Source organism: Larus michahellis, chromosome 12 (assembly GCF_964199755.1).
Source record: "Larus michahellis chromosome 12, bLarMic1.1, whole genome shotgun sequence".
Classification (NCBI taxonomy): Eukaryota; Metazoa; Chordata; class Aves; order Charadriiformes; family Laridae; genus Larus; species Larus michahellis.
In genome coordinates, this window is record NC_133907.1 from 2299747 (window position 1) to 2316124 (window position 16378).

At 38.3% G+C, this 16378-nt stretch overlaps 1 protein-coding gene across 1 annotated transcript in view; it reads right to left on the reverse strand.

The window, feature by feature from the left end:
• Positions 1-232: 232 nt before the first annotated feature.
• The window catches only part of TAF4 (TATA-box binding protein associated factor 4), a 39238-nt gene continuing 23092 nt past the window's right edge, over positions 233-16378 (reverse strand). Inside the window, exons 5-16 of the mRNA XM_074605074.1 lie at positions 14894-15013; positions 14135-14257; positions 13203-13292; positions 11943-12194; positions 10305-10449; positions 9841-9955; positions 9028-9197; positions 8294-8424; positions 7523-7648; positions 5751-5807; positions 5550-5669; positions 233-1765 (exon numbers count right to left, since the gene is read on the reverse strand). Of these exons, the coding sequence (XP_074461175.1) occupies positions 1598-1765; positions 5550-5669; positions 5751-5807; positions 7523-7648; positions 8294-8424; positions 9028-9197; positions 9841-9955; positions 10305-10449; positions 11943-12194; positions 13203-13292; positions 14135-14257; positions 14894-15013 (1617 nt within the window). The 3' untranslated portion in view covers positions 233-1597. The remainder of the gene's footprint in view (positions 1766-5549; positions 5670-5750; positions 5808-7522; positions 7649-8293; positions 8425-9027; positions 9198-9840; positions 9956-10304; positions 10450-11942; positions 12195-13202; positions 13293-14134; positions 14258-14893; positions 15014-16378) is intronic.

A 16378-nucleotide genomic window follows, 5' to 3' on the forward strand; every position in this document is an offset into this window, starting at 1 on the left:
AAACGCCACTATCCATTGATCTTTGTCCAAAACCCCTAAGACAACAATGAAATTTCAAGATTCATAAAGTTACATACCGACAAAACACCGACAAAACAAAACAATATTAAAAAAACCCCAAAGTGCATCTTTAGGAAAGAGCATCCCCTCAGGTAGACTAATCTTTTACTGTGCCAAGAAAAATAAATCCAGGAGGAGAAATGATTTAGAGAGAAAAATACATTAGCAAATACAGATAAATTTGTTTTTAATAAAGGAGTTAATTTTCTTTCAATCCTATATAAAACAATAGCAATTAAAAACTTCATTTTTGAAAGTAAAATATTTACATATGAACAAGTAACTGTGCAAAATTTACATGAAAAAAAATGGAAAGACAGGATTTCCTAAAAGACAAAATAAAAGGGGTGTAACAGTTGTCAGGTGTTGATAAAAATACTGATCAGCATTCAGTTTACACGCAAGAGAGTTAAATTCTACCATGAGAGTTCACACAAAGAAAGCCAAAGTATTTACAGTCATAAAAGTACTATCAATAGACAATTTAATACAATAACCTCTGAAAATATAAAGAACCAATTAGTATATTTGTAATAAAAAAATAGGTACAAAGAAGGGACTTTGCTCTGGACATCTTTAAAGTAGGCCCACAGCTTGCATACAGTCTTTTAGCAAAATAATTATAGTTTACATAGCCATTTTTATGTTATGTGCCAAAAATTATGTACAATTACTGACAAAATACACCAACCATTTTTCAACACTTGATTCACACTGAGAAACAGTCTTTTGATGATTCCTCTCAACTTTGATTTTATTTAATCTAAGCTTTCACTTTAGCTAAAAAACACAGTGCAAGTAAAATATATTTATGCTGAAAAGGTTTCTCTTTTTTTCCTTTTTTTCCTTTTTTAACTTTACAGCTTTACAAACTATAGCAAATAAAATGCATTTTTACAGATGCTGCTAAAACATTCAGAAGTAACCCTCCTTTATGGGATTTCAGGGCCTCTAATAAGCAATAATGTGATTAAAATTGAGGTTATGTTTAAAATTAACTGTATATCCCTCTAGATTCTGAACATTTTGGGGAAAGATAAATATTCTTAAAAAAATCAGTTTGCTTTGCTAACTGACTGTTTAAAAAAAAAAAAAAGCTAAATGAAATGAGGTCATCTGCTGTAGACATATTCCTATATAATTGATTTAGTTGAATAAAACTGAACTAAAATGTACAATTAATGTCGAAACTGCTACAGGGCTGACAAAGGGTAGCTAGTTATTTGCTAAACGATTCCATCAGTCTTTATATATGGCTTGTTTGGCAAGAAGGCCACTCAATCAAGAGATGAGTTAAAATTTAATTGTCCTTTTATAGTATCCACAGGCCTTGTAAGTATCCTCACTGTTACAGAAATGTATTTCTCCTATACTGAAGAGTTTATTTATAAACAGGAATATAAAACTGTTCCGTGTAAAGAGGTGGTTGTTTTTTAAACAATATCCCATTCGCTTGTTACAAAAAGGCGTAATTTGCAAATATATAAAAAATGTCCTCAGGCGTCTCTCCGTCAAAAATACCTTGATCTTTTCCATTTTACTTAAGGAATGCTTTATATAGCAATAGTGAATGGCTTGTCTCTCGCTCATTTTCTAAACAAAATATGAGGTCCCTGAGGTTCACCCGCGTTATCCTTTGTCGCGTAAACTGTCTGGTTGTTCCAACTCCAGAGCTGCCTGGGACTGCTGCACTTGAACCAGATCCCTGGGAACGAGAAGAACAGAGAAATCAGAACGTGTCGGGGCCTCAGGTATCCGAAAACTTTTCAGGGAAAACACGGGAGGTAAGAACTACGTGACTATGCACAGGGAGCTATCAAACAGTATGCTGTATGCTACCGGATCAGTGATTTCTTTTTAATTCTTATTTATAAACAATAGTTGAACAATCAGAAGTTTTTGGTGACTTATAATATAGACAAAAAGACCCCAAAGCACTGCTCTTTATCTTCAGGAAGGCACCACTGAAAAGCAATCCCAACAAACAAAACCAGCAGAACTGACAGTATTCTTCACAAGGTTGGCATACAGCTTCCTAGGGTAGCCCTGGAGTTCCTGAAGAACTGGGGATCCGTCCTGTCCCCCTGGCCCATGAAGTCCTGAATAATGTCCTAGTTCCCCACAATCTTCCTGGCAGGGTGCCATGAGCTCTCCTTTTGGCGAGAAGGGCTGTAACCAAGCTCGGGGTTAGATGAAGAAGCAGCTACCCTGGACACAGGCAGGCATTCCCTAACGGCCTCTGAATTCTTCTCCATCATTCAGCAACATTTATCCCTCTGGTAAACGCTAGTAGTTTTCCACACAAACTGGCAAGACAAATATTATTATATTTGTCACTTCAAAAAAAAAAAAAAAAAAACCCCAGGGGAAAAACCCCATTTGATATCTTTAGAGTTACCCACATCCTTCAGCTGTTAGATGTACTCTGCCTGGTGAGTGAGTTACAAAGCAAATCTGCCGGGGCTGACTCCAGTGTATTTTCACTTGCCAAAGACACAGTTCTGATAGGATACATCCGATTAATGCAACTCTTCCATGACTGTTATGCCTTCCTTTATATAAGCAAAGAAATCCTGGAGTGCCTTAAAGCCAGCAGGCGCGAGAACCGGCAGGAGCGCTACCCAGTAACCCGGTGGCTCCTCCAGTGAAGACTGGCATCGGATCAGATCCTGCGCAGATGCACCAGAGGCAGGTTTTGGGCGGCGAGCGGGCGCAGGGCTCGGAGCCGCAGTAGGGCACAGCCACCAGCAGATGGCAGGCACACACCGAAAAGCCAGCTTTGGCCTCAAATTCTACAGCCGGGAATGGTTTGGCCCTTGCCGGTTGCCGCTACCTTGCTCTTTGTGTAAATAATGAAGGTGTTCCGAGGGACCGGGGACAGGTTATAGCTCTGTGTCTCACCTATGGATTCTTTTTTTTTTTTTCCCTTCAATTTCATTTACTAGAATAATGTTTCCTTTTATTTTTTTTTTAACTGAACTTCAATACTTAGTGGCAGCAGAAGGTCCAAACACACTCCAGTAATAAATAAAGATTCATCTGCCCAAGAGTTTGTAGAATTTTAAAAGACTCTTCTAAATAAGGATACCCCAGACCTGAGAAAAGCCAAAATTTAAAGTAGTGCAAAAGCCATGTGAATAAGCTGCTGAGGCTCACGCTAACACCGTCTTCTCTACATGTGAAAGTAGTGCATTTATGATCAATGTACATTATTAAGAAACCAATCTAAACTTGTGCTGTAAATTACCGTTTCTGGGTTAGCAGTATACGATGCCCAGTGCGGGTGTTCTCGCTTCACCGCACTGCTAACGGTGAAGTCAGACTTTTGTTTCTCAAGCACGTTACCTGTTGCACCAGTGAGCAGCAAATCCCTAAGAACCACTAGAACAGTTTAAAGGCTGGATTTTCAAAGGGTATTTTTAAGGCACCTGCATGACTTAGGTGCCTCATTTCCATCAACTTGCATGGAAATTAGAAGATGCAGGAGAGAGCACGGGATGCTAATTAAATTTTCTCAAATACATACATATGACTACTAACAAGACAATAGAGAGAATTATAAGACGGGGTTCTAATTTTTGTTTTTTTAAATATCCGTCAGTAGAAGCTCAAGCCTGATTTTATTACGTAGACCATAATACTTCAAATGCAAAGGTAAAATGTCAGGAGTCTTTAAAGACACAGAACTGTGCTACTCCTGTAGGCATGGAATAAGTTAAGAAGCTTTTTGGTAACTTTCCATAAAATCACACGGACATAAAAGTCTAAAACTGACAGCAACCTGTTTTGTTGAATTTTGAATCAAAACAGTACAATTACTACTTCGAAGTGATTTTACATGTAATTAAGATTCAGCATTCCTAGACATCAAAAGCTTACATTTACAAATCTGTGTCTAAGTAATGACAAACCTTATTTTCCACACTTCTTGTAATATGCCTTAACTACAAACTGCACACAAATGGTGACAAGTGGAGCCCAATTTAAAAATGTCAAGTGACACAGCAGCAAAAGCGCAGCTGTGAGTCTATCAGATCAAAAGCAGCTGGTTCTTAATTAAACAGACAAAAGATTAGATTTCCAGGGAACCTGTAGTTAATTGGTTAACCAGTAAGTGATTAATCTAGGATAACTAAATTAGTCAGATTTAGATGAAATACAAACAAGTGTTCACAGTAGATGTAAAACACATCCCATAACCTAAGTGACATTAACAGACTATTAACGTTGCCCAGTTGAGGATGCGTAAGTAAGCAACGCCTACATTAACACTGCATGAGATACTTGAGCGTATTCCTCAGAGACGACTTCATTTCTAGACACATCTATCTTTGTAGAAGTGCCACACTCTGCACTTTTTATAACTTCAAACATTTATAAACTTTTAATACAGTAATTTGTTAACTTATATAAAAATAAGGCTTATTATCAGTAACAGGCATTTTCGTAAATTTCAAAACTCAAAATTACTTTAAGAGATTCTTGAGAGGCTTGATTTCTATTATAAATAAAAATAACATTTACTAGTTTTCAGTGTTCTCTAACATTTGATATCAAGCACATGTAAATTATTGCTTCCAGCAACTCAGTATAAAATAATGCAAATTATTTTGAAACAAGAGGCTTTTCTACAGTATAAATGCTTTAGCACGAAAAATTTGGAATGCTCAGGGAGTACTAAACAGAATTATTTGAGGAAAAGTCCTCAAATTATGGAGACAGCTTTTGGCCCCATAAATGACAAGTTTCAAGAAGATTTTTTACTTTTTAAACAGTAGAGAAATCCCACATTAAATGTCTTCCGTGCAGAAAGTAGTTTTATACTCTTTAATGTTTATTAACTTGGTTAGAAATACAGCAGATAGTCTACCAATCTACCTGAATTTAAGTTAACATTAAACGAATCAGATACTGAGCATACTGACACTTAGTCTGCAGAGAAGTTTGTGAAGGGCCAGATTAAACAGAAAGATATACAAAGGCTATGCAAGAACATCATAATCAGGCAGAACTGGTCAAACTGATCTGCTGCAGAGATACCAAAACTAAGGCCAATCACCAGCTAAAGAAAGAAGTTAGGCAAGTTCCTAAAACCTGGATTGTCAAATTTAGCAGTGATTTAGTTCTACCACTGCACCCACCTCAGCAGCACTACTCTGCACTCTTAGTTAGTTAGACTGGCTACAACCACAACAATCTCTTCCCAAAACTATGGAGGTCCAAAAAAAGAAGAGACTTGAGAGAACAGCAATGGCTTTTCTAACATTCCTCCAGTTCCGTGAACCAAGGAATGACAACTCCAATTTTATTCCCTATGCAGCTACACAGATGCTAAAGATCGATCCTGGCCTCAGAGCAGGCAAATCTGAACACAAAATACACTTCTGCCGCTCAGAAAGCTTCCACAAACTAGGCAAACGCTCTGAGCAGAAAGGTTTTTACAGAGGCTGACGCAGCCCAACCAAAGACTGCAATTACACCGTACGTACCTCTGTCCCTGATCCAGATCCCGGTGAATCTACTTTCCTTTTCTTTCTGGGACCGATCGCAGCTAATGCGGTCAAGTTGGCATCCCTCTGTCTCATCTGTGCTAGTTCTTGTTGCTGCATCTGCATTTGCCAGAACAAGTACAGTTAATTATTTTTCTTTCAATTTCCAAAATAAAAGTTCGTGTTAAGGTGAACACTTACCTCCTTGGCCTTCTGTTTCAACCTAAGCTGTTCTGGATCTTCTTGCCGAGATCGAGACTATGTTGATAAAGGATGAACGTGGAATGGTTGGAGAAAAAGAAAGAAAAATTAATTCGGTTACGAAAGCAGTTAAAGACTGTAAGGTTTACGTAGCATGTGAAAGTTTTTCTTAAACTTCATCAGGAAGTGGAGAATACCTATGACTCCCAGAGAGGGCAACCGGGGAAAATAATGTCGAGATATTAAAAGCATTTTTCCATTTCTTAGTTTCAGGTATCTATTTTTGAAAAAGCATCTGCTTTTTTACCTCTGTAAAATATAGCAAAGAATAGCTAAGCTTTGATGCCTCAAACAAAACTGTTACAAGACAAAGTACACAGATTTGAACTGAAACACACACACTTTGCATATGAAAAAAAGGAATCAGACCTTACTATTTGGAAAAATTCCCCCCCTTGCTGTGTAACTACGCACTTACTAAGATGACCTCTTTCTGCCACTCCTACACAAGTCAGACTCTGGTTTGAACAAACTGCAGCTACTGACCAACACACCATTTTCATTAGCAATTGCCCATTTCACTTAGGCGCCTACAATTTCTTCTATGTACCATACTTTTAGAAGCAACAGAACGTATAATTCCAGTAAACTTTATTGTCTAATACCGTAAACATACATTTGCTAATTAATTTTCTTTGCTACATATATCAATTCTCTTAGTTTCTTGTTTTTTCCAAGAAGTCAAAAAACAGAAAACAGGAAAGACTTCAAGACAGTCCTTCATCTATACTCTCACATAAGGCAAGACTAACTATATTCAAACAAATCCTGACCGTTTTTAACCCCATATATTCTTTAGACCACCAACAAAATAAATTATTTTAACTCAATGCTCAAGTACCCTTAAAATGTTAAGCTTTTCCTAATGATTAACCTACGTACTCCCCGCTGCACTTCAGATGCAGCAAACACAGGGAATTACATGAACATGCAAAACACAGTCATGAAGACTTTGTCTGACCCCAGCCTTCTCTCTCGTGAAGTAAATGATCTACTCTCTCATCTTTCTTCATAGGTCACAATTGCTAGACATTTAAATTGCTTTCCTTCTGAAGTCTACTTGGTCTAGGGCCCCAAAATTGGACAGAGTATTCCAGCACAGGTCTAACGGGAACCAACTGAAATGAAGGTGTTAGTTCACAACTTGCAGGCAAGCAGTGGATTTTAACATCATCAACTCGTACCGGATCACAAACCCAACAGAAACCTTCCGTTGTTTTCTGAATTATTTCTAGAGCGCTCCTGCCTAGTTAGTCATATTCGTCCTATATTTGGGTCACTGAGTAAAACCACAAAGTCTAATGCTTACATTTGCGCTTACATCAACTGCTTCCTATTTGTCGTATTTCTCCAACTTGTAAAAATCTTTGAGTTCTATTTCTATTCTCCAACACACTTGTAACCGCTCTATTCCATTTCAGAGTACTACCAGGCTATAAAATTCATATTTTTCACAATACAAAGTGCAAATGACTAAGTTTTAAGACCTACTTTAATTTGGGAACATGCAATGACAGTGGCAAGAAGCTGTCTCACATGCTTTACCATGAAAAGCAGAACAGAGCTCTAGCTAAAGAACATATTCATCAAGCTCCATCTTTGAAGATTAGAGTCTTCCCCTTCATTACAAGTGCTTTAGAATGAAAAGAAACTCTGCAGTTTTGACGTCAAAAATGACACTTTGCAAACGTGTGTGAAATCCAAGCACTTGCCTTTGCTGCACGCATTAAAATTTCCCTTTCTTGTTCGTCTTTACGTTGCTTTTCTATTTGATCAAGTTGTTCAAAGAACTTGAGCTGTGCCCGAACGTCACTTGCTTGTTCGTATCTTTCATCATCCTGAAAACACGGCAAATATGTTTCTCATTACATTTCTTAAAAACAAAGCTGTTAGCTTGTACTGTACTGTAGAAGAACATATGCATTTAAAGCTCAAATGTTCACTTTGTCCTTTTCAAACAAATAGCAAGTGTATATTTACACCAGTCAAACCAGCTAGAATTCTTAAAAGCATTTTGCTCTATTCCATGAATCATCAGATTTTGACTTCTAAACTAATATCATCACAGCTTTAACCTCACAAACGCATCTCAGAGCTGTGTGGGTTTTTTAAACACTGTTTAGGCATTTGCATCTATTAAGAACACACATCTGTCAGATTGCAGTCTCTTGAGGATGCAAACCAGCGCTCTTATCTGCCTATCTGATTGTACAGTCACTCAGACTCTAAACATTTGACATAATAAAGGGGAGGGCACAGTTTCTCTGCATTTGTTTTAAAAACATTTTGTATATGCAAGCAGAAAAGTTCTAGTCATCCGTGTGTATTAATATCTTAATATAAGATGAATCAGCCAAAGAGAATAAACAACCAACCTAACTTCACAGAATGAAGAACACCGAACTCATGCACTACAGCCAACGTGAGTGCCTGCTGAATTTGTGCAATTTTGGCATTTAATTTGTGCAATTAAATATAGTTACCTTGTAAGAAATGTTCTTTTGTTGAGCAGTCTCCGATAATTTTTCCACGAGGTTTTGTAGTCTCTGTTGTGTAGCATGTGATACATAGCTAACTACATCAGGGTGGATTTCTGTTATTCCATGTTTTTTACCTACAATCAGGAGAGAAGTCAGTTGTAAAACATGATTTTACAACACAGGTAAACACGTGGCTAATCTCAGTCGTGGAAATGTAAAATGCCTTTTGCAAAACAAGGCTTTCAGGTATCTCTCAGACAAGCACTAAACAGGAAATGGCAAACACAAAAATTTACATTATCTTAAGAAAATTTACAATCTATTAATAAATGCTGTATACTACAGTATAACAAATAATTGAGGAATGCTTTTTGTTCTACCATCAATTCTAAACTAGTAAGTAAATATGATAAAAGTGTTTCTGGGCTTATTTTTTAAAACACACATGTTATTATTTTTGTTACGCCTTATCAGTTTATACAGCCAGAATTTTAACCGGGTCCAGTAATTTTGATGTTAAATTGCCATTATTTTAGAAGGCAACTCTACAGGTTTGCTATCCCTTAACACTATTCTGCTTTCATAAGCTGAATGATTGCCCACAAGCACCAGAATATACAAAAGGTAATGACTCCAGCAACTTTCAACTCTTCAAATCAATTTCTACAGAAAAGGCCTTCAATTAAACCCAAGACTAGTGAAATCCATTTATTAAAGCTCAAGAAAAATCAACATACCTATTTCTAATATCCTTCTTTGCAAAGGTGCCGGGAAAAGGAAGGTTTCGTCTTTACAGGACCTTGTTAACGTGCCCACTAGCTCCGAGTTTGTTGCCAATATCCGAGCACTTTCTTCCGACAGGTTGACTCCAGCCATTGATGCAACATCATTGATGTCATCATCATCCCTTAGGAAAGGAAAACTCATTATAATCATAACATTTAGTGCTTATGCACACGCACTGCTACAATACCACAGCTGCATATAATTAATTCTACAGTAAACCCAAATACTTTATTTCATTTTTGCATTTTACTTGCTTTTATTATATGATAAAATAAAACTAACGTAATTTGATCCCAAAGAGCCCTGAAAGTATTTTCACGGTTTTGTACTTCCTAACTGTTTTGTCAACATCCTTTCTTACGAAATGTTTCAACACCTTGAGAAACAAGAGGCCAGGCCCATCGCTACCACAAAACGATAATAAACTGCACTCATCACTGTAAGACAGGCTGTACATCCGAGTCACCCGAGCAGAGCTGGGAGGAATGAAGGAATGAATTCTACTTGCTTGTCCAGGCAGGAATTTTTTGTGAGGTTTGATATTTATCCTTAGTGCCAGCTAAATGCTAAAACCACTCTGGCACAAGGACGTTCACAGCTATTTGTTAAAGCCTTTAATAAAGTAGCAAACCTGCCCACAGAAAATCCACCTCTAGTCCTTGCGAGTTTCCCCAGCCTGATTCAGCACCAGCGGAGCACACAGAAAGGGTCCCACCGCGTTCAGCCCAGGCAGCACAAGCACAAATAAGCACACGGTTCCTCACCTAAAAGAGCCTCCCCCAGGTTCTTTCAGTTTATTCTTCTGAGCAGCAGCTACTTGTGTCGAAACGGTGGCAATAGCTTTGTTTCCAGGTAATACTGCTGGTTTTACCACAGGTACTGCAGGAAGACAGACAAGGTTTGTACTCCATCAAATTCATATCAGAGTGTCAGACGTGGGGAGCAATGGCAACAGGTCTGGTGCAAAGACCTCAACAGTTTCTGTCAGCATTTCGCCCATCTAAAACAGGATCCTCCCACACAATTCCAGTGCCGTACAATTTCTCTGACTGTAAATGCTGCCCTGACATATGTGTATCCCCAGCCACCATGGCACGATGCACTGAAGGTTTCAGCAGTAGTACAACAGCCATCGTACAGCTACAGGGCACTTCAGAACTGACATTCATAAACCAGACTTCAGTTAATGCTGTCAAAGATGGCATATAGCAAGCATTTGACCTCTTACCTGTCTGAAGTTGATTCAGTTGAATTTGAGGAGTAGTGAGCATAATACGACTGTGTGGCTGCCGCAATGCTACCATTGGTGTCTGTGTCAACGTTACCTGTGGGGGCCTTATCAACGCCCCTGCTTTTTGAGACTGTTGGATAACCTGCAAGTAATCAGAAAAAACGAACTGTAAACAACTGGAGAAATAACTACGGCTAAGAATCAGGCAGGAAGAACAAACCTAACAAACAACTTGTAACTTGTGATCCTAACACATCTGTTCGTTGATCTAGAATCACCTCATTTTAAGGTATTTAAAAGTTTCTTTAGATAAGTTACACCTTACAAAAAACCTAATATTCCACTTTCTGTGGTACAAAAAAAAAAATATCAGTAACCTATTTCTATTAAAAAAGCAAACAAAAAATCTATAATCACAAAAGTCCAGTTAAAACTTCCTACATGTGGTTTTTACATTAGAGATACGGAGGGAAACGGGATCTGCCTGAACAAACTCTAGAACTAAAAATAAGAGAGACATGTTAAAGATAATCCAGCTGGTTCTACATATGCTGTTTTCATCCAGAACCAGCACAAACTACAGCTGGGTGGCTTTGTACCACCGGATTGTCAGGTTAGACTGAGTCTCAGGCAATTGTAGCCACTCTGCTTCTGAAGAACTCACAAAGGCAGGGTCACATCGCAGGGCTACAATCAGAGCCCTTGATTGCAAACTCCTCGTCTCCCTTCAACTAGTTTTCAGAAACTTATTTGCAAACTACTGAAAAGGAATCTACCAACTCTGCCTGTTTTGCAAGCTCTGTTTCCATAACTCTAAGGGGTTTTTTTGCTACTTTTGCTACTATTATATATATTTATTTGCGTTAAAGGCCAAACCATTTTCTTGTAAATCCTGCACTAGTTAACATTCAGTTTTTATTCCTTCCCTGGGTTCCTAATCTCTTGCTATAGGTTATAAAGGTTCTACAGGTTTCTACAGGTTACCTAGGTTATAAAGGCAGAAGATCAATACAATCGCTAGTTTTTCTCTCAAGGCAAGTGAAAAATATTTGTGGGTTGACAAAAGAGATCTCTCCTTTTCATTTTATACAAAAATTTCTGGACAGAGCAGCTCAAATGAATGCCAAACATTCTAAAGGGAACGTTGAAGTACTAAGTAGCAAAAAACCCCCTAGTAATTCAATAATGTGTATTAATTAATACACATCCTAGAAAAAGCTTACACACAGACACTGCTTTGCTATGAGAAGAGGAAAAACAAAAAAAGTGCTGCACATTATACTGTTCTTATTTGGTTTATGTGCAGGCCTAAGAAAGTTGTTTTCTTTCTCCTCTTTTGGGGTAATCTGTTGTTAGACTTATGAAATGGGAAATGAAAGATCCTCCAGAAGCCTGCTCTGTCATGGCTGTGCAGTGATTGAGACAATCTGACAATATTTGACAACAAAATAGGAAATAATAGAGTACGTTAATCAAGAATGGATTTTAAATTATAACTTTTTTTTTTCCTGGTAGATACTTTCTCTAAAGAGATCAAAGTTCTCCGATTGAGCTAAACCACCAATTTAAGCAGAAAAGTCACCATTATCAAACAGCCCCTGTGCAATAAGGGATGATGCACTTCGGCTAACGTACCAGTGGTGTAGACTGCCCTTGTTTACTGACACCAACTTGTGTGGGCTGAGTTAGGCTGATGACAGGTTGTTGGAGAGTACTCGTTACAGTTGCAGTCGCCTTTCCTGCTGTGCGCTGAACCGAGGAGCTTAGAAGCACCGCCGCAGATGGAATCGTCGCTATCGTTGCTTGCGTTGTTGGCTGCTGCTGTTGACTTTGTTGAATGAAAGCTGCAGAGTCCGGTGTTAACTGTCTCAAGGCAGGTAAACTCCTCTGAAAAGGAAGAAAGGAAAGAATTTGCTTGAGTATTTTAATCCCAGATCACACAAGAAAACGTTAGTTGTAAAATGCAATGCCTTTCATTTCAGTCCATTGAATCAGTCGGCGTGCACCCAAAAATACACGACAGCGGCGCACACAGAAATACCATGCTACTTCACATTTAAAGCCAGACAGAGTGACAGCACCTTTAGTTGTGGAAGCTTGGATATCATGGGCGTCTAGGTTATGGGAGCCCTGGGACGTATTTAACAAACCAAGCCTGTGCTGCCATCCTCAACTGTGTTCCCACATATATACCAGGCTATAACATCTGATGGCTTATAAGACACGCTGGAACACTGGAGAAAATTTCAGAATAGCTCAACAGAGACCATAGTGTTTTAATAGATTCTTACATTAGTTGTTTTCCTGTGGTAACGATTTTTGTCCTCATGAACAGCTCTGGGTTGAACAAGCATTTCAGAACCCAGAAACGTCAACACACGCCTACAACTATATCCCTTAATCATAGAATCATAGAACTGTTAGGGTTGGAAGGGACCTTAAAGATCATCCAGTTCCAACCCCCCTGCCATGGGCAGGGACACCTCCCACTAGATCAGGTTGCTCAGAGCCATATATTAGTCAAGCAGAGTTTTATCATAGAGTGCTGCTGTACTTTCTCTGATTTTCAGATGGTAAATGTTTTGGTATAAGCATTATTTTGAGATGTATCCAATTACTATAAAATTTATGATAAATGGGATTTATCATCAAAAGGTGACTAATTTCCTGTTTATCCAAACAGGTATACAGCACAGCAAAAGAGTTTGTCTAGAAGGTACAGTTTTCTGTACCATTCAATCCCTTGTTTTCTTTCCAAGACTAAAAAGATGATAATAAATCATTTCATAGGTTTGGTGCTACGGAAAGAAACTGCTTATAAGTCACCGAAAGAAAACTTTTCAGATTTCATTACATAGGCACAGAAATATATAAGGACCAGCGAACACAAGTTACCTTCAGGAAAGGCACAAGGTAAGGTTGAGGTGAAGAATTAAGTTCTCTGTACAGCCTACTGGTAAAGTCTTCTGCTTCAATTTTTCCATCCTTCAAAACAGAAAATCCAAATGAACCGACTTATAGAAATTAATTTTTACAGATATTCAATACCAGAAAAAAAAAATTAAGACTTAACTAAAAATAGTGATGGATGATAAAACCACTTATTTTCAATAAATTGTTATCAATAGTTTTATGGTAGCGACTAATTTGACTGCAAATTTCAACTAGTAAGACCTACAGTCCCATCTTTCCTTTTCTTCTCTTTCAGTCAATTTTAAGAAACGTTTTCAGTTGTTCTCACTGTTACAGGAATGTCCTGTCTATAGATCAGAGAAGCAGGTGGAACCTACAGGAATACTCATGGGACCTGCACAACTGCTCCGAAGCGCCCGGCAGCCCCGTCTCTGGGGTTCTCTTTTCCCAAGGTACCACAGTTCCTCTATTTCAAATAGCTACAGTTGTGCCCACCCTATGCTCAAAAGGCAGACGTCTCTCACAAAACTAAATGTACATCCCTGATGGAAGACACACTTTGAATTTTGGTCTTGTGACAACCTCTGGTTAGCATGTGATAACATCTGGAATACACAGCTCTACCTTAACTTAAAGGTTGCAAACAACTAGGCTAGGCAATACTAGTACTCATTCTATAAATACTAAGTATGTCACGCTTTTACATTAGCCTCAGATAATATTACTTTTTTTGGTAAAAACTTAAAAGCTTAAAGGAAAATTTATTAATATGTTTAAATTCAGAAGAAGCAAAGTTTCAATTTGATTTATCTCAGATTTTATAATCTCCGTCCTCTCCAAAAAACAACCCCTCAGTTTTGAGCCTAAATTCACCCAGACATTATTTCTTAGAACTTTTAATTAACTTTTCTTACCAGCAGGTTCTGTACTAATTCTTTCACGTTAGCCGCAGTCTCTGAAGACTGTTTTCCAGATGATGCCAGTTTTATTAATGTGGACAGAAAGTTTTTGCATTTCTTCACATTTTCCATAGTTTCCTGTTATGGGAGGAAGAGAAGTAGAAGGGAAAGAGTCAGAGAAGGGAAGATAAACTCTTTTAATACACGATCTGACCTTATACTCCGAGAAATAGAGTCCTTTTCTGGTTCACCACTTCAGAATATTTTTTACAGATTTGTGTCCCTCACTGCTTAAAGACATAATCAGACTGGATTGTTTTGCTTCATATACACATATGTATTGTACATTTTTGTTATCAAAATTTAATAAATTGTGATTCTTAATGACATTGGGAAATACCAAGTATTTTAAGAATGGCACGTTGTATATGGGAAAATACGTGTTTTGGTGGGACAACAAACTCCTCCTTCCCTGTGCATAAGGCACGGATTCGCCCTGATTTGCAGTCCTGGAAACATGCATTTTGAATGAGTCAGTGCCAACTTCTTACCCCTTCTCACACTGATTTTACTCTGCAGTGCTGAACAAGTCACTTTTCTATAAGGTACAACTAATATGTGGTGGGTTACCTTTTCAAGACCAACAGTTCACAGAACTCCTGCACCTTTACTACTCTCCCCTCTGATCTGGGTTCAGGTCTATGTACATACACACACGCACACGTGTGCACGGGCATGAACCAGAGAAGGCTCTAACTGCACTCAGTGTCTTACTGTGGCAGCAGTGGAGGTTGCCGTTGTTCCTTGCACTGTTCTCTGAGGAGTTCCAGTTTGTACAGCCGTTGCTGTCCCCAACGTAGTCGTTTGTGCAGTACCACCCAGAACAATCTGAGGCTGCAGAGAATACAAGCATAGCATTATTTTACCTGGAACATACCAAAGCCTCTTCTCCTGACCCATCAAACAGAAACTGAGCCACCAGACAGCAGAACAGCTACTATAAAAAGAAGTTACTCATCTGCTCTCTGTTGCAGTGGAAAGAAAGAGCCACCAGATGGCACAAAACACTACACATTCAGAACCGAAATCCTAAAAGTTGATTAAGAATTGCACGATTTTTGGTTACTGGATAAAACGGCAAAATAATACCATAAACATAACCTCCTACACCGTGGTTTCAAAACACAACTAAACCAAGTACTAATTTCTATGAATGCAACAGCTTTTTATGCCTATTCCATCAAATGCCACTTTCAAAGGGAGGGATTTCTAAAAAGGCAGGACAGACAAAAGCTCAGGTCTTACCAAGATCTTTTTGGTGGACAACGGGACAAAACATTTTTCTAGTCTTGTAGACAAGTTGGTAATTCCAAGTAGGAATACCATACCACCTTTAAAGAATCAACATTGTAAACAAGCACTTTTCACGTGCACAGTTCATTCATGGACTTCCAACACAGCCTAATTACTAATGACAACCCAATCAGAGAGACAGCAATTCTTACCAAGCTAAAGCTAGCTCTCAGAATTTTAAAAAATTATTTGTAAACTTGCTCTTTATACAGAGATGCACAAGAAAAGAGGCTCCAGTGCTGCCAAAGCTAACTTTCATTGCTATTTTGGGAGACATTTAATTTGTCTCATTTTTTGAAATCGGGATAAATGAAGTCCGTGGTATGCTCATTACAGCAAAAAATATGCAGATGGAATGATTTTTTTTGTCCAGTATAACAGCAGTGCAAATGAAGGAGACTCAGTTAGGTAAATTAACTCTTAGATCTGGAAAGATCACTGGCATAGGCAAAGGCTCTCTGAGGGGAAAAAGGTTAACTGGATGCATAGCAAAACCTGCATGTTTTAAATTAAAACTCTCTAATCCTGTCTACTCAAAGGATGAAGAAAGCACAATGAAACAGATTAGGCGACAGCAATCATATTGTATCACTGTTGCCTGGAAGCCATGTGGAGAATTTCACACTTTTGCACTGTGTTTTAAACTCACACCACCACCCATCAAAAAAAAAAAAATCTACAAGAAAGCGTAGCATTAATACAGGCCAGGCTATTAGAAGACAGCCACAGACTAAGACACCACTATTTGTCCTTGAGTCATCAGAATCTCCCTAAGTACACAGACCAAAGCAGAGACTCGTGTAAGAGGGAGAGGCTTGTGGAAGAGGCTACCAGTACAGCCTTTTCTGTAATTGTAAATTTTGCTGCAGAATTCAGAGGACTACAGAGCCATCACAGGAATATCAT